Source organism: Ambystoma mexicanum, chromosome 14, assembly GCF_040938575.1.
Source record: "Ambystoma mexicanum isolate Mex_15411 chromosome 14, UKY_AmexF1_1, whole genome shotgun sequence".
NCBI classification, from domain to species: domain Eukaryota; kingdom Metazoa; phylum Chordata; class Amphibia; order Caudata; family Ambystomatidae; genus Ambystoma; species Ambystoma mexicanum.
The window spans coordinates 180,795,603-180,813,369 of NC_090940.1; the positions used below are offsets into that span (position 1 = coordinate 180,795,603).

Consider the following 17,767-nt stretch of genomic DNA (forward strand, 5'->3'; position numbering starts at 1 on the left):
GCACTTACCCTCTCTGCCCTCTTCCTTGCTGCACTTGCACATTCTGAAAACTCACAAGGCATAATAGGTGTGTCCTTTTTTCCTTTTTCCTCTACTGCTTTTTAAATGTTTTGTTTTTTTAAATGTGTTTCACTCCCTTTTACCCTCCCTTTGCCCCGTGGGTGCTTTGAAACGGTATTTTACTTGCTGTATAAGTGCATTATAAGTGAACAATAAATAAATAAAATATACGAACAACACAGCACTTTAAGAAGACATGTCCATATTGGCTCCCAGGTTTCACTACCTTTGTCTCATTTTCCCCTCCCCCACACCTTCCCTCCACAATCATTGTACTTCCTCTCGGGCCTGCACACACAATACACATGCACTTCCCTCACATATGCATACACATACATAATGCTGCACTCATCCATACACTTACACACATGCACCCACTAATACATTCACATGTATGCACCTGCAAAGACAGACAACACCTTGTATGCATGCACACATGCCTATATATGAACATGCGTGCATACATAAAAAGTGATTTCTTCTACAATTTTTAAAGGTTCATTTTTAGCCCCTCTTGGATGACACGTATTTCGGCATACATAGTGCGCCTTTCTCAAATCCGGGCCTTTTTTATGAGCTTGCGGTTCACCCACTGGTAAGTAATTTTCTTGGCTTGTCATGTATTTTTAAATTTCTGGGTTCAATCCCATCTACAAATTATGTTGTTCTCGCTTCAAGCGTCGGGTTCCTTCGCTGAAACACGTGTCATCCAAGAGGGGCTAAAAATGAACCCTTAAAAATCAAACAAATAAACAAAAAATTATTCACTTCAGAAATAACGGCTGTTTGGAAGTTTTTATTAATCTATTTTGGCGCAAAGAAGTGCAAGCACATGTCTATTTCTCTTACCCCTTACCCTACTACCCTTTTTATATTTATTTAATATTTTCTGTGTTTTTCGGTATTATGGTCTTTGGTGAAATGTACCACTCTGAATTATTTTTGGTAAATTGACTGGGTGCATTTACTGCTTTTAGCATGCACGAGATGCGCTTTGGATGGACGTTTTTGAAACCTCTTGCACACGCATTGTAAAGCAGTAACCTTAAACCGTGCCTATTGTCCAGCATCTGTATCATTGGCTCTTTGCAGTTTCTTTGAGTTTTCCAGACCTGCATTAGGATTCTAAAAAGGCATCTCTTCTATTTGGCGAATAACAAACAATGTGACACTGTAGAATGCTTTTTTTTCTGCCTGCTGCTGTGCCAATCTGAGTTCGGGTCATAACAGAACTGACTCCAGTCTGCATGCAGAATTAGTGATGCATGTTTTACATGCCCACTCCAAAATGCAAGCGGAACCGACCTTGGAAGTTGAGCGCTGTTAACAGGAGTTTAGTCATGCAATTCTTGACTAAGCGAAATGGAAGTGTCCTGGATATTGGCCTTTCCTCGTGATAGCCATATTTCTGGGTGAGAGACAGGTGAGGTAGTGAAGGTTGACTTCCTATTTTGATGTTTACTTCCTGGATAGATGACGTCATCCCGCTCGATGGAATTTCACACAATATTTTTGAGAAGCTGGCATCTGAGCCAACTTGCCATCTTCACTTACTTCAATGAAAATCCATCCAGTGGGATAAGGGGGAGGGGGAAGATAAAGAGTTATTTTGGGACCACTGAGCAGTTCCTTGAGCCAACTGATAAGGATCCAGAAATATGATTGGCTGAAGTCAGGAGGAAAGCGGTGTGCAATGCGGCCATCTTGGATTCAGATCTTGCACTTGTAACGATAGCCACCGTGGAACAAAATGCATGAAAGGGTCCCAAATGCATAGTCAGTAAACCTTAAACAGTTATGTAAAGTTCTTGTGGGGCAAAGCAATACAAAGGGAGAGGGGGCGCTCAAAAAATGTTTCCTCGTTAACCTTGCCATCAGTGGAAGGAAGTGCATGAAACTTTCCACCAAAGAATATGAATCCAATTGTGGTTACTGTTGCAATGTTTTGCAAGATCTTCTTCATTTGGGCAATGCTATGGGGTGGGGGTGGCGGGGGCGTAACGATATCCCAATCAATGTCACATACGTACAGTCTAACGCCAAACAACAAAACAGATTATTACAAAAATGGTACAAGAAGTTGGCAGGTGTGCTTAGTGTGCCCATAGCACAGTGACTAGTGGACATGGCCAAAGGCCTTGTCCAGCTGGCACTACATGCATGTTTACATTATCTGGGCCATTGCTGAAGGCCCTCCCTTGGGCACAGTGTCTTCTGAGCACGGCTCTACACCATTCACACTTTGCACTGGTTCTATTTGGAATGCTCCTGATGGACATTGCTGTATGTCATGGCTGCCAGGTACTGTTGCTATGCCCACCCTCCTGTGCCATTATTATCATTATTATTATTATTGTATTTAATGAGCGTAGACCTAGCTTCGAGATGCAACAGAGCGCTTTACAGAGGTATACACCAGTACTGATGCATAACGGAGTGCTTTTCAGAGGTAACAACAGACCAGATATACAGTGAAGGTAGGGTACAGAGTAAAGGATGCGGGGGACACGCCTGCAACCCCCAGACCCATTATACCATTTAAGGGCAGCAGGGGACACCCCTGCAAACCCTGCTCCCCTTAAATGGTATAACGGGGTACACCTTTACCTGGTCAAACCACAGCATTTTTGCCGCGCTTTTTTGCACAGGCGACAGTTTTGCTGCAATTTTATTACTGCATACCGTTGAGGAGGAGAGACTCCTTGAAGATGTAGATCTTGAGTTCTTTTCTGAATTGTAGGAGCGTGGGGGTGAGTCTGAAGCTGATGGTGAGAAGGTTCCATATTCTTGGGGGCGTAGGCAGCAAAGGTTTGTTTTCTGCTCCTTTCCTCTTTGCAGCAGCTGATTTCAAGTCTGCACGTGTCCAGGCTTCTGGTGGTGCGACGTCTGAAGGAGATGCTAAGTTTCTCTGTGAGGTAGCTGGGTAACTTGAGGCCGACTGCCTTATAGATGATGCAGCAAGACGTGAAGGTGATGTGTGCGTGCAGTGGGAGCCAGTGAAGGTCGGTGAGGGCCGGGGTGATGTGGTTGTATCTGCATAGACCATTAATGAGGCATGAGGCATGCAGTCGTGTGTAAGACACTTCTCAGGAGCACAAGGGAGGACGGGAGGCCTTCAAGGAGGGCATATGGGGCATGGCTAAAGATCCTACCCCGAGCATATAATCCTCTGGGCATGGCCACAAGCTATGCCTAGCAAACATAGTTGCTGTCTTCAGTGGCCAAATCCCATCCCTTGGGTAGATTGTTGTTTTGTGCGCCATGCCCAGGGCATGGCCGAACGCAATGCTCCCAGCAGAGCGTCCACTGAGCATTGTTACAGGCCGTGCACTGTGGGAACTGCTCATTATTACACAGTGCCTGGATAATGGCCGAGGACAATGCCCCAGGCTCAGTGTCCTCTCTTCATAGCCATGGACATGCCCTGCCTGCACTGTTGGTGTTTTCAGTGTCCAGGATACAATGAAGAAACCGAGAGCACACGATGGGTGTGGTCATAGATTATGCACAGACACATTGATCGCGGAGCATGGCCACCAGCATTGCCGGCTTGTGCACACTGTCCAGTAAGAACACATGGAGCGCTTCCACCTTATGTCCTTTTTTCAGCATTTAACACCAGAGGGAGAGTCAAGGGGACCCTAAAACGTGTCTGTAAGAAATCACATTGAAACTACTCGGTTGCAGAGTGTGTCACTCCATGTTTTGTTGGTGCCAACCTCTTCAGGGACTGCCCATTGGAAATGGAGCGGCATGAATTCTCTAGTCAGGTATAGAGTGTGAAATTGTCAAACATATTCTTCATTCTTCAAAAGTAAAATAGAGGGTTGAGGGGTCTTGCATTTTTGTTTGCTGAATCTTGCCAGGTGTGTTGAATGAATGATAATGGGGGTCATTACGAATATGGCGGTAGGGGCTTAACGGCACCGTTAAGGATGGCGGTGCCGTTAAGCCCCTACCGCCATATTCCGAGGTCCCTTAGCAGGTCCCAGCAGGAACGGCTGGTCTGTCCAGCCGTTCTTAGTGGGACCCGTTAAGGGACCTTGGAGCACATTCATCCCTATGGGGGCTGAAATGGAAATGGGGAATGGTTTACTGAATGGGGACTTACTGGGTCCTCCAAGGTTGGAATGACCCGGTAAATCCTCATTCAGTGAGACCGGACCCGGACCCGGGTTTGGAGGCAGCCATGGCGCTAATAGCACCATGGCTACCTCCAAACTCGTAATGACCCCCAATGTCTCTTTGGGATGGGAAGAAGGGGCGGCTGGAAGTATGGGACATGGGGTGGCAGTCAGCGGAGTAGAGGACAAAGAGATTTTGGAAGGGGTATGAGGACAGTATAGAGAGGAGTGGTGAGAAGCAGAGAAAGGAGAAGGTAAATAGGATGTTTGGTGGCACGGAAATAAGGAGCGAAGAGGTTAGCAGAGTGAAGAAAGAGGGCAATAGGAAGGGGAGACGTAGATAATCTAATAAATGAAAAGTTGGCAATGGGGAAGGGTAACAAGGAGGAGACATTCTGGTTGTCTGCATTGCTGGAAAAGGAAAACATTCACTTTGGGAATCCTCTCTTCCTAGGGGGCGGGGCTGAGAGGAGGGGATGGGGAGAGGGTTGGTGCCGTGGGGCGTGGCCACAGGTCAGGTCACACATTACAGTATCTCTTCATGGAACACACGCCTGGTGATTTGCATAAAAACAAAGAGCATTTTGGGAACATAAGAATGCACAAAATTAAAAATGTTAAATATGTCTTTGATTATGATTCAGCAAGAAACCATTTTCAGTGAGTAAATGGATGTTGGACTTTGCTCTGTTCATTGGTCGCAGAACTCACCCTAACAAAATAATGTCTGTAGATTGCAAGATATATATACCTATTTGGAAAGCCAAACCGGATGCAAGGCTTTGGCTGTTTCTGCATTCAATCTTGTATGAGACTTCTGAAACATGGGCTCCTTGCACATGAGGGCTTGGGAACCGATCTGGGAGTTCACTGGGCTAGCGGCCTCAGTGAGTGCAAGAGTAATAGCTATCAAGAATGTTGCAATGGAAATGGACTACACGTAATACAATTGTGCTCTTTGCATGGCATCAATGCTTTACAAGGAGTCGGCATGACAAGATGGCATACCAGCGTCCTGACAAGCAATGCACACTCAGTGCTAAGGGGAAAGGGGGCCATTTTGTTTTCTTTTTGGACTCGGAAAGGCTTGGAAGCACTGCAAGAGCACCTGGCGAAGTAACCCACCATGTTGTACAACAGTGGGCCTCTAGATATGAAGTATGTTCCCACCTTCAAGGGAGTGATATGCATGATGGCTAGGACTCTTCTGGGTGCTGATGAAAGATCTAGAGCCTGGTCTGAGCCTATTATTTTAGCTTTGATTTTTTAGCTGTTAGGACATCTAAGGACGAAAATTGATGAGCATTAGCTATCAGGCAAATGTAAAGCTGGTCAAACCGTCCGCTGGGCAACTCACAACTCAGTGATTGCTGCCACGACCGCACATGCTAAGAAGGATGTGTCCATTCTAACAAGAGAGGCACACCGCTCTGCGAGAAGCAATCCCACCTTCGCGTCTTGCAGTTGGGTTCCAGGCGATGCTTAATCAATACACACTGCAAAGAGACGACGACGGCTGAGGTTCTAATGGAAAACATTCTTCTTTTCAGCAGCGTTGAAATGACCGGCCTCCCCACAGTTCAACATCCAGGACACGTTTCGCAGCCTGAGTGGCTTCTTCATGGAGGTATTACTATACTTTTTCAGAAATTCTTCCTATTGGAGATTTTCTCTTCATTCAAAACCTGTATTAACAGATGGTATTGGGCAGTTAGTTACACTTTATAGGTGTACAAGTAAAATACACCACTTAAGTCAGATCCGTAATAATTGTGTTCACATTGTCTTTGCCACCTTGTTAGGTTGATTCGACAAAGAGTAGAAAAGGGCTTTGTTAAGGAAAATTGATAAATAACATCTTGCCATCACACCACTAGGCGATATCCGGACGCTGCTCCACCGGTGTTCTATCGCTGTGCCTACCTCCACGCGTGATAGGCTCACACCATCGACAGCATTTCACATGTATTTTTATTTCCAGATATGAATAGGGAGAAGGCATCCACAGTTCCAAAGCCTTCTTCCCTATTCCCTCTATTTTGATTCTGGTTGGAGTACTTGTATTGCCTGGTTTTAGACACTTCAAGGTCACCGATACGTGATTTACGGTAATCAAATTACACTAATGTCTAGCTCTAGGCGGGCACATTCGAATTCTTTGCCAGAAAGCAAGACGGTCCTCAGTGACTCATGGTGCAGGTAGAAGAGAATTGCTGTGGATCGATTTCCCTTCCCAAAGAAAATGCCCTTTCACATAAAAAGGCCGAAGCGAGAAGTACGCAGCTGAGCCGCGTGTGTGGAGCGTTGTCCCCTTTCGACGTGTGGACAGGGCGATGTCTCGGTCACAAAAAAGTGGCCCCCCGTTGCAAATGGCAATTCATTCCTTTGTGACATTGTTTGAATAGTATACCTTTGGGTCTGGTGCGCATTACAAATGAATGAACAAACAAACAAACCCAAGGGGGAGTTTTTAAATAAAATGTGATGCAAATCACACATTGTAAAGAATATTTACTCAGCAACCCTGGTCAAAAATACTAGCCACAGAGTGAGATAACTCATTAAACTGGCCCACAGCGGCATTTTCTGTTTTTGGATCGACCATGTGCCTATTGCCCCATGGGCCAGTCCGAGCCTGGTGGTAAGATCACACTGCCATACACCGAACATCAGAATATCATGGGAATGATGGGCAGCAATGCAAAAGAATATTGAAATAGCTGAACCACCCAGAGTTCTACTTGAGAGAGGTGTTCTTATCACCCCAACGCCTTCGGTCTTGTACTAATGAGTAGACGCGTCTCTCAGACTCCTCTGCCTCGCTTATCCACCCCATGGGCTGTAAAATTATGCTTTGTTTTTATAGGGTGTCCAATGTCCAGGAGAAAGGACAAACGATAATAACTTAAGAGCCACCAATAAGCCCAAACTATTGCATTAGCTTACAAGTAGGAAGAAATGGCATATGAGGAGGGACACAAAGCTTGTAGGTGCTTGGTTATTTGTCCAACTATTGACTGCCCATGGCCATGCTAATCCCTATGGCCAATCCCACTCACTTCCTGCCCCTCCTCGCCCATTACACATCCTCCGGGAATCTATTTGAGCTATCGTTATCAAGAATGACTATCAAACGTTGTGCTCGAAGTGCCTGCCAGTGTTTTTTCAAAGCAGTCTTCTGAGAGTTAGCAACATATTTGGAGTTGTAAATGAGCTACTGGTGTAATATAAATGTCTTAACCAGGTCTGCCGCCAGCCACTTGATTTATAAGCACTATGCATGTCCTTCACTTAAGTACTTTTAAAAACAAGCATTGGCAAAGCCAACAGTTTTGGCTTGTGTACAAGTATTGGGCATGTGCCAGGCAGTGCTATTAGATGCCCCGGTACACACACCATTTTGCACTGGCTACCACCAATGCCCAGTTAATACCACTACGGCAGTGCATGGCAAGTGCCTTTCCCATCCCTATACAAAATCCCAAATTGTTGGCATTGCCAATGCTTGCATTAATAAGCAGATAGAGAGTGTACTTTGATAAGATGAGAAGGCGTGTGTAAATGATTGAGATGCCAGTGCTAAAGTATGCTTCTACTTGTAAACATTGTGCAGAGTTGGGAGGTTTATGTATTAGTTAAGCTAAGGTGACACAAAGGTATGGTGTAGCATGACTGGTGTAATACAAATTTGGTAGCAAGTACTAGAATTGTTTTGGAAGTAGTGACAGAGCTAGGGTTACTTTTGTACCCTGTATTATTTGGCATTTGCTTGCATGGGACTGTCATGGGGGAGGGATAAGGTAATGACACTCATGTGAGACGAGGAGCGGAGGGCTGGAGTTCAGGTGAGAGAACGGACGGAAATCCCATTGAACAGCTCTATCATGCGTCTGGGATCTAACAGATCATGCCCATTGTCTCTGAACGCCCTTCCCAGGTACAACTTGGTGCTTTCCTTTCCTCTATCTCCCTCTCTACCTGCGGTGTTCCCCAGGGGTCTAACCTCTTGCCCTGGCTTTTCAACCAATACCTGTCTACTCTCGCCTACTGCATTTCCATGTTCGGCTCTAACTTCCAGTGCTATGCTGATGACACTCGACTCATTTTCAGGCTTCCCTCAGACACCTCCTCTCCCTTCCCTCATCTCCGACTGCCTAATCGCCATCCAAAATTGGTGCGCTGCCAATGATCACTGTCTAAATGCCAACAAGACTAAGATCCTCCTCATTGGTACACCTTCACCATCCTTTATCCTCACTCTCTGGCCAGCCTCCCTTGGCCCCCCTCCTAACCTGACCTGCAATGCTAAAAATCCCAGGGTCATCTTTGACTACAAACCTTCCTTCTCCGCACACATCTCTGATGTCTTTAAAAAGTCAAACCTCCTACTGAACCTCCTTAGAGGTACTCTGCCTTTCCTCTCCTTCCCCCAGAAGCTCGTGGTCTCCCTAGCTCTGGTTCTTATGAGGTTGGACTACTGCAACAGCCTCTTTCTTAATCTACCTGCCTGCCTCTGCTCCCCGCCCTTTGCAACTTATCCATAACAGGACTGCAAGACTTGTCCTTGGTCTCAAGCCCTGGGATTGTATCTCTCCAGCTCTGAAATCCCTTCATTGGCTCCCATTGGATGCAAGGATTACATTTAAAACCCTCTGTATTGTCCCCAAGGCTTTCTGGGGCATGGGTCCGAAATACCTTCAACTATCCCTCCGTAGATACTTCCCCTCTCAAGCCCTTCGCTCGCCTACTTCTAACTCTCTCAGGGTCACTCGTTTTTCTAAGAAATGAGCTGGGGGTAGATCTCTGTCTTCGGCGGGGCCTCCCTTTGGAACAGCCTCCCTGCGACCTTGAAACTTCAGGAGAACCATCTCTGGCTCCGGAAGCACCTTAAGACCTTCCTCTTTGCTTCTGCCATTGCCCCTATTCTCCCCTGCTGCTCTGTTCTTTTCTTCCTATGCACCATAATCCTGGCCACCCTTTTTAATTCGGGCCCAGGTACCTGCTTACCCTCCTGCACTGCCTCCGAGCCACCCCTTGCACTGGGATCTGTATCTGTACCCATACAGTCCCCCATTTTTTCTTCTGCACTTATCAGATATACCCTATCTGACAAACCACGTAATTGCCACTGCCGGTATTAATTTATTTATTGCATTTATTTATTTATTTATTGCACTTACTATTTATTCTGCTCTCTCCTTGTGCTGCACTGTCCACTTCTCCCCTTTCCTCGCACTTTCCTCCTTTTCCCTTTTCTATGCACTTGCGCGTTCTTAATGTCACTGGGCCTAGTAAGATCGTTTGTTTTTATGTCTCCCTTGTTCCCTTCCCTTTGCTTGGTTGCACTCTGAAACACCTGTGTATGAGCGCAATATAAATAAAATATCATATCATATCATATCAGATTAGACCTTTGCAGAGGCGCCTGGAGAAGGGACGTCTATGCAAAAGGGCTTTGGAATGCTCATGGAGGGAATCACAATCCCCTAAAGATAAATTGGCCAGCTTGGTTCATAACAGGGTTACCACCAGGCCAGTCTTCTAAAAGGGCCCTCAGTAAAGCATACATGTTAAAGTGATCCCCCAACCCTCACCAGAGTAGAAACTTCCCTAAATCATTAAAGGAACTGGCAGTCTATTTAGCGGAGACATTCCAGGATCACATACCAAAAAATCCTCAGTGATCTTAAACGGCAGAATAGATTTAACAATTTGGAGAGAATCACGTCCTTCGCACCATCAGCGTACCTCAAATTCAAGGAGACTTACACAGAAGATTTGCCCAAGCTCACTAGAAAACTTAAGTCATCCAAGGAACAGCGTGAACCATGCCACACTCCCTCCTCAATGACCACATAGTCTCCCTTTCATACCCTATCATTGAGTTCTGTAACTACGGCCTTTGCACTGAGACCATCTCACCGGACATCAGGACTATAAGCATCACTCTCGCTCCTCAAACAAAACAATGTGGCCACATAACCTAGCCGATAACTACAACCCAATTTCCAATAGCACTGCCCTCGTGAAAATTGAGAAAACAAATCACGACTGATTAACTCATTACCCACAGTGAATTAAATCTTGTCCTACATGCCAAACAATCTGGGTTTCACCCTAAAAAAGCAGCACTGAGACTAGCCTGCTCTTCATGAAAGAGGAACAACTAAAATACCTGGTCAGCAATACTTTTGCAGGTCTTATATTACTTGACCTCTTCTCAGCATTTGACATGGTCAATCCTCACATCATCCGGCAAAGACTGAAATAACAGATGGGCATTCACCGTATTGTCCCTGGATGAATGGCTAATTGCCCAAATGAGTGCACCTGTGGGGTGAACCAAGGTAAATTCAAATCTTCAAACTTTCCTACCCAATGTGAGGTACCTGAAAGGTACAATATTTCCGCTTCATATTTATAATCCATACACCCATTTATTCTGGCTGTATGCAGATGATACCCAGGTCCTCTTTAGCTGTGAAAAATACAGGATTGGGCTGTAGACAAGGATCTCTGCCTCAGTGCCTGAACAACCAAACTCCTATTCTGTGGTATTCCAAACTGAACTGCGTTGCCTTTCAAATGGCCCCTTTGATGACTCAAGCCCATCCCTCGGTGAACAGGTTAAGAATCTGATTGTCATTTTTGATAACAAGCTGTTTTTCAATTGTATATATATTTTTTTTTTAATTGATTTAGCTGTTGAAACAACTTTTCAATACACGAACATAATTTTTTGATTGATTTTTGATATAGTCATAGAAATAACATCAGTTTTAAAAGAATTTCATGATAGGATGTACAGACTCAAGCAGCACAAGTATTGTTGCCCTTCATCTATCAAATATACAAACATTTAACTAAAATATAATAGAATTAAAGTAAAATAGATACACTTCAGGGATAGTTAATTCCCTGACATTATAAAAGTAAGACAAATCGATACTTTGTAAAATAAATCCCTTTTCCAATTACACCTACTCAGGAAGATGTTCCCCTACGTAGATACATCTCAATACATCGATGTCAAAAGAGCCCTGATTCCATCACTTTGAGATTTTTGTAACTTGACCCGAATAAATATGGGCTTCAATGGTTACAGGTGATCCAAAGGAAGGCTACCAAATGTGTACTAATTCTCAAACTTATGGACCACATCCCTCTGGCCTGCGATCTCCCAGTTGGCAGCCTGTGGAAAAAAGGGTCAGACATAGACACTTGTATTTTGCATATAGCGCAAGCCTCGCTCGGGAGCAATGGGGCACTGTGCAAGCATCGGAGAGAACAAGATGGGTACATTTACAAGACAATCCCGGAGCAGTGGCAGCCTCTACCTCAGCTGCCGCATACAAGCGAGACTAAGTCCAAAATACCTCAACTCAAACATGAACCTAAAATATCCCTTCGATTTAACTGATATCAAGACCTGCCTTGCTTTAAAAGAGCCAGATGTGGGAGCAGATCCTAACCGGTACTAGGCACATTTCGTTGGCGCAATCTACCCCACCGCCTAAAAAATGAACCTAGCCTCAAGCGATTAAAGACATCTCTTAAAACCTTCGAAAAGCGAATGTAGGTGTACCAGTGACTCGCCCCCTTTCATTGTTAGGGCCCTTATCCCAACTGTTCTGCCCATTTGACCCAACTTGCCCTTACCCCTGGCCATAGCACTTTATACCAGCACTTATCCCACTATGGGATCCTGCATGATCTCTGTTAGCTCTGAATTGGCTTGTCTCGGGAGGATAGCTCAGGGGCAATGTGCTTGCCTTGAAAGCAAGACGACATGGAGCAACACAGGTTCGATTCCTGAGTCCACGCTTAGAAACCTCTGGGTATTAAGCATGTTACAAATAACCAATTATATTGTATGCTGTGATGAAGGATATCTGACTTGCACATTGTCTCTCACCCTCCTACTTCTTGTATCTGTTGCTGATAGTCTATCAGATGCCTCAGTATTGGATGAGATCACCTCAGGTCTTGACCATATCCTGACCAGTCTCCAATACCATTGGCCAATTACTTTCGTTGCACCTCATAATACATGTGCTATATGCTGTTCTGATGCATCACCTAAGATCACCTGTCTCGTACTCCTTCCTCCCATCTCCTGGTGCGTCATATCATGTTGTCTATCCTATGCGTCGCTATCTCACTTTCTCAACTCTGACCTCGACTTTCCCAATTCTGAGACCATCAGGTTTGATTTACCTCTTTGTATCCCTTATTACTACACTTGAATACTGTATTCCCATGAGTTGGCACCCTACAAAACAATAAACAAATAAATGCATTTATACATGTGTTCGTCTTCATCTAGTCTTGAATGAATCTAAGACATTGCAATAGGTGACGATTAGTCTCAGGTTGTTGGCCGTGGTTCAGTATCAAGGGCGTATCATCAACGTAGAGTTAGATGGATGATGATAGCCAAGTATCCAGCCTGGTTCCTAGTTGCACTGTGGACGATCAGGGGGCACAAGGGGGCGCAGTGTGGACTAACGTGGTGAGGGTCCTTGAGACCATCTTGTGAGTCTGGATAAATGATCACAGGGTCCGGGGAACAGTGCTGGAAATGATTTTATGTGGGATCCCACCAGCGACAGTGGGTGAGGGGGAATACCCACCTCACAAACATAGCCGATAAGTAGCTCAGCTGGTTGCTATGATCTGTGTGTGATCAGCAGGTCGCAGGTTCAAATCCCAGCAAGGCCATGTCAGCCTTTTATCTTTCTGAGGTTGATAAATCAGTACCAACTTTGCTTGGGTGATAATTGTAGGTAAATATGTTTTATGTACAGCACTTTGGCCGAAAGTACTATACATAAAAAACGAATCATTACCAGAAGATTTATCATGAACTCCTTGAACATAAGCTAAGAGTGGAGTGCTTTCTATAATGTTGCTGGAAAGGTATCCAGGTGCACATCTTTGAACCCTAAAGAGCTGTGTTTTCAAATGTCCTGCAGAGCCAATCCTAATTACTAGCGACTGGTATTCAAATCCTGCGGACATTGTATAAAACAGTCCGAACACAATGACCATTGCTCCGGTGTGTTCACTGGCAGTTTGCAAAGGAATTTCCTAGATCCGAACTCAGGGGGAGAAATGTTTTGCTGGATCTGGGAAAATCTGGACCATTTCCAGAAAACACTCAAAAAGTTTTTTTTAAAATTGACCATTTGGCCGAATTTAGCCAGTACAAAAAAAAAAAAAAATCGATGCCCAAAATACCAAATGCTGCTCCCCTCTCCCCATGTCCAGTATTATGGTATTTGGGGGTTGCAGGGGTGTCCCCCGGCTTCCTTGACATTGGAAGCAGAGAAAAAAAAAAAAGAGGAACAAAAATGAAAAAGGGACCCTGCAGTGTCAGCTCCGACCCACGTTAGAGGGACAGAACTGACGTTGTAGGGGTACAAGTGAGGCGGCGGCGGCTGAGGAAAAGGTAAGTAATTGGGGGGAGGGGCCAGCCGGTGGCACTATGATCCACTACAGTCATTTCTGTTGCGATTATTTGGACTTCGGTAAGACAACCCAAATCCCATTTCCAGCACTGGGTGTCAGCACCAGCTCGTTCTGAGAGAGCCTGCCTGACGTCTGGATTGCGCCCGAGCCACCTAGCGGTTCATGGGGTCATAGGTCGTGTAATGCCACTTCCAATGCCTCTCTCATTGTGGTGCCTATGGTAACGGCCAGGTGGAGCTAATCAGGTTGTTTTTTTGGTTTGTTGTTTTTCTAACACCTTTTTTAAAAAGTTGACTGAAGGAGGAAGTGAGTAGCTATTATTTCTACTTTGTTTTCATAAGCGTCATTTCCCCTTCAAGAGGTTACATTGTTTCTTGCTCCTCCTCCTCTCCCCCACATGCGGAGACTCGATGACAAGGACACCCAACAACATTGATAGCCACAAAAAAAAACTCACCCCTGACTCTTCATCAGACTCAAGGCACGCCAGCAGGAAGGGATTTTCTGCAAAGGGAGTCATCCCTTTTGATGCTGCCAGAAGGGTGAACAGCAGGTGCCATTATGAGATTAGAGCAGGAGCCTGTAATTGATTGTCGCCTACAGGAGGTCTCCGCTAAGTACCATGTACTTACTGCAGGGGAGGCAGGACACGGCTATAGATGAATCGTCTTCACAGACCATAAGGGACAGGCTCCTTTCACACTCTATGCTCATGTGTGCATGCAGGTGGCCAGTGATTTCCTCATGTGCTATTATTCAGTTAATTATCAACTCTAAATATTGGTTTTAGTCTGGTCATTAACAGAGGCTCTGCCCATTTATCTTCTATGCCTGTTGTGTCCTCCTGTGTACCCCAATAGTGGCTTTTCTCTGTTTGTCCCATTTTCTGTGCCATGTTACCCCAGACTAGAAATTCTAGAACAAGTATTAACCTTTTTGAAGGGGATTGTCACCCACATCACTTAAGCAGCAAGTCCTGCCCAAGCCCATTAAAGAGGAGTGTAGTTCTTGTTAGAAACTTTTTGTAAACCACAAGTCTCTCCTTTCTGGTACCGAAAACAAATACAATAAAAACTGGGGCATAGTTAAACTCAAAGAAAACTTAATTGCAGTTTAATTTCATCCTAAAAAAATAAATTTGAATTGTACAATCTCCCATCAAATTACTTCCAGCAAAGTCACCACATCTGTACAATACAGCAAAATGCCCATAAAATACATGCAATATTTTGCATTAATATGGTGATCTGTCATCGGTCACTTTGCAGCAAGTAGCCTTTTCCAAAATACACAAATAAAAAAAATGTGTGAGAACCTAAAAAGACCATTTTGGCTGGAGTTTCCCTTTATAGCCTGTCCAGCTTCCAATGATTTCATATGTGAAGCCTGAAACCCGTGGCTCTCCAGATGTTTAGGAATTCCAAGATCTCTCGTCATGGACTATGCTGGCGAGAGCTCATGGGAGTCCAACACATCTGGGGAACCCACATTGACAGACCCCCTTTATTATTGAATATGCTTTGTGGATAACATGGCAGATATAGATGGATTTCAGGCAGCAAGAGCCTACTTAAACTAGCTTATTTGTGGTTGAGCAGTCGGATCTGATCAGGCTGTAAAGTGCAAGTGCATAAAGTGCAAGTGCGTAATAAGGAAATGACGTCCATTTGGCTGCTAAATGAATGCATGTTTGTTTCTCCTGAAGATCGCAGTGACTTTAGCATCAACTAAGCCCAGTTAAAGTTTGAAACGATTCATATATGTCTTGTTTTTACGTAAGTTTGTACATTTTTCAATTCAACTTGTTTTTCTCTATCTTTTTCAGATTTTAGTCTCAGTGACGACAATCATTGCAACTACAGGCAACGTGTCCAATACACCTTTGTATGGCGTGGTTACGGTTGCAGCCTCTTCCATCGGCCTTCCTCCATTTCGGCCTGGTTACCTTCGTCCTGTTTTTGCAAGGTTTGTACGTAGATGCCGGTGCGACTGGAGACCATCCGAGCACAGAACAAAACCGCACCTGTACTGGAACGTACGAATGCAAAGCAGGTGTTATACTGCCAATATGGTACCCCGAGAACCCATCGCTGGGGGACAAAATTGCCAGGGTTATTGTGTACTTTGTGGCAATGATATACATGTTCCTTGGGGTCTCCATCATTGCAGACCGTTTCATGGCTTCGATAGAGGTCATCACATCACAGGAGAGAGAGATCACCATGAAAAAGCCCAACGGAGAGACCACCACAACAACCATTCGGGTCTGGAACGAAACAGTGTCCAACCTGACCCTAATGGCTCTTGGCTCATCTGCACCGGAGATTCTTCTCTCTTTGATTGAGGTCTGCGGCCATGGATTTGTAGCCGGAGATCTGGGCCCGTCCACCATTGTTGGAAGTGCGGCCTTCAATATGTTCATCATTCTGGCAATTTGCGTGTACGTGATTCCTGACGGGGAAGCCAGGAAGATCAAGCATCTTAGAGTGTTCTTTGTCACAGCAGCGTGGAGCATCTTTGCTTACATATGGTTGTACATGATCCTGGCTGTCTTCTCTCCTGGGATCGTCCAAGTGTGGGAAGGTCTCCTGACCCTGTTCTTTTTCCCTGTTTGTGTTTTCTTGGCTTGGGTGGCGGATCGGAGACTGCTCTTCTACAAGTACATGCACAAGAAGTACCGGACGGACAAACACAGAGGGATAATGATAGAGACAGAAGGCGAGCACCCCAAGGGGATTGAGATGGATGGCAAAATGATGAACTCACACTTCCTCGATGGGAGTCTGGTGAATATGGAAGGGAAAGAGGTGGATGAGTCTCGAAGAGAAATGATCAGAATCCTCAAAGACTTGAAACAAAAGCATCCGGAGAAGGACTTGGATCAGCTTGTGGAGATGGCCAACTACTATGCCCTCTCGCACCAGCAAAAGAGTCGAGCATTTTATCGAATCCAGGCCACCAGAATGATGACTGGTGCTGGAAACATCCTGAAAAAACATGCAGCCGAGCAGGCAAAGAAGAGCCTGAGCTTACAGGATGTGCAGTCCGATCAGCCAGAAGAGTTTGTCTCCAAGATCTTCTTTGATCCCTGCTCTTACCAGTGTCTTGAAAACTGCGGCGCCGTCCTATTGACTGTGCACCGCAAAGGTGGTGACATATCCAAGACAGTTTATGTGGACTACAAAACTGAGGATGGCTCTGCCAATGCTGGGGCAGATTACGAGTTTACCGAAGGAATGGTGGTGTTCAAATCAGGAGAAACCCAAAAGGAGTTCTCTGTCGGCGTCATCGACGACGATATATTTGAAGAGGATGAACACTTCTTTGTGCGGCTAAATAACGTGCGAGTAGCCGAGACCTACGATGGCTTGGACCACAACAACTTGCATCATGCCAAAGCCATTTTGGTCTCACCGTGTGTTGCCACAGTGACTATCTTGGATGATGACCATGCTGGAATTTTTACTTTTGAGTGCGATGTCATACATGCGAGCGAAAGCATTGGTGTGATGGAGGTCAAAGTTCTCAGGACATCCGGGGCACGGGGGACAGTTATAGTCCCCTTTAGGACAGTGGAAGGAACAGCCAAAGGTGGCGGGGAAGATTTTGAGGACACTTACGGCGAGTTGGAGTTCAAGAATGATGAAACTGTGTAAGTAGAACCCTCTGCGTTCTTCAGTAATTGATGCCAGTGTTTGTAAATTACATCCCAAGGTCTGATGAGTCATAACTTTAATACTGCGCAAGGTCCTTTTCTTCCTGCCTTGTGTGTCTCCCCTTTGTTTTATCTCCGACCCTTTCAATCCTCAGCCCTTTTGGGGAATCAGCCACGATGCTGGCACACCTCCCGAAATAAAATAAAACTTTGTGTTTACAGTGGAAAATAACACTTTGATCTCAGATTCTCAGCAGCTGATTCACAATGACACACTTGGTGTCAATTACTGCAGGTGTCAGTTACTCTACACTGTGCTCCTAAAATACACCTCAAAGCAGCAGTCACAGAAAAAATCGCAGCTGTTACTTGGGCTACATGTCTTTATATCGAAATATTTGAAAAAGAATGATTAGATATCGAAACTTTTATAACGAAAATCTTTATGAAGAATGCA

General features: G+C 45.0%; 1 protein-coding gene across 4 annotated transcripts in view; it reads left to right on the plus strand.

The window, feature by feature from the left end:
- The window catches only part of SLC8A3 (solute carrier family 8 member A3), a 640,255-nt gene that overhangs the window by 105,646 nt on the left and 516,842 nt on the right, over nucleotides 1-17,767 (plus strand). For all 4 annotated transcript variants that reach the window (XM_069638871.1, XM_069638873.1, XM_069638874.1 and 1 more), the window contains exon 2: nucleotides 15,481-17,307. In XM_069638871.1, the coding sequence (XP_069494972.1) occupies nucleotides 15,542-17,307 (1,766 nt within the window). In that variant the 5' untranslated portion in view covers nucleotides 15,481-15,541. The remainder of the gene's footprint in view (nucleotides 1-15,480; nucleotides 17,308-17,767) is intronic.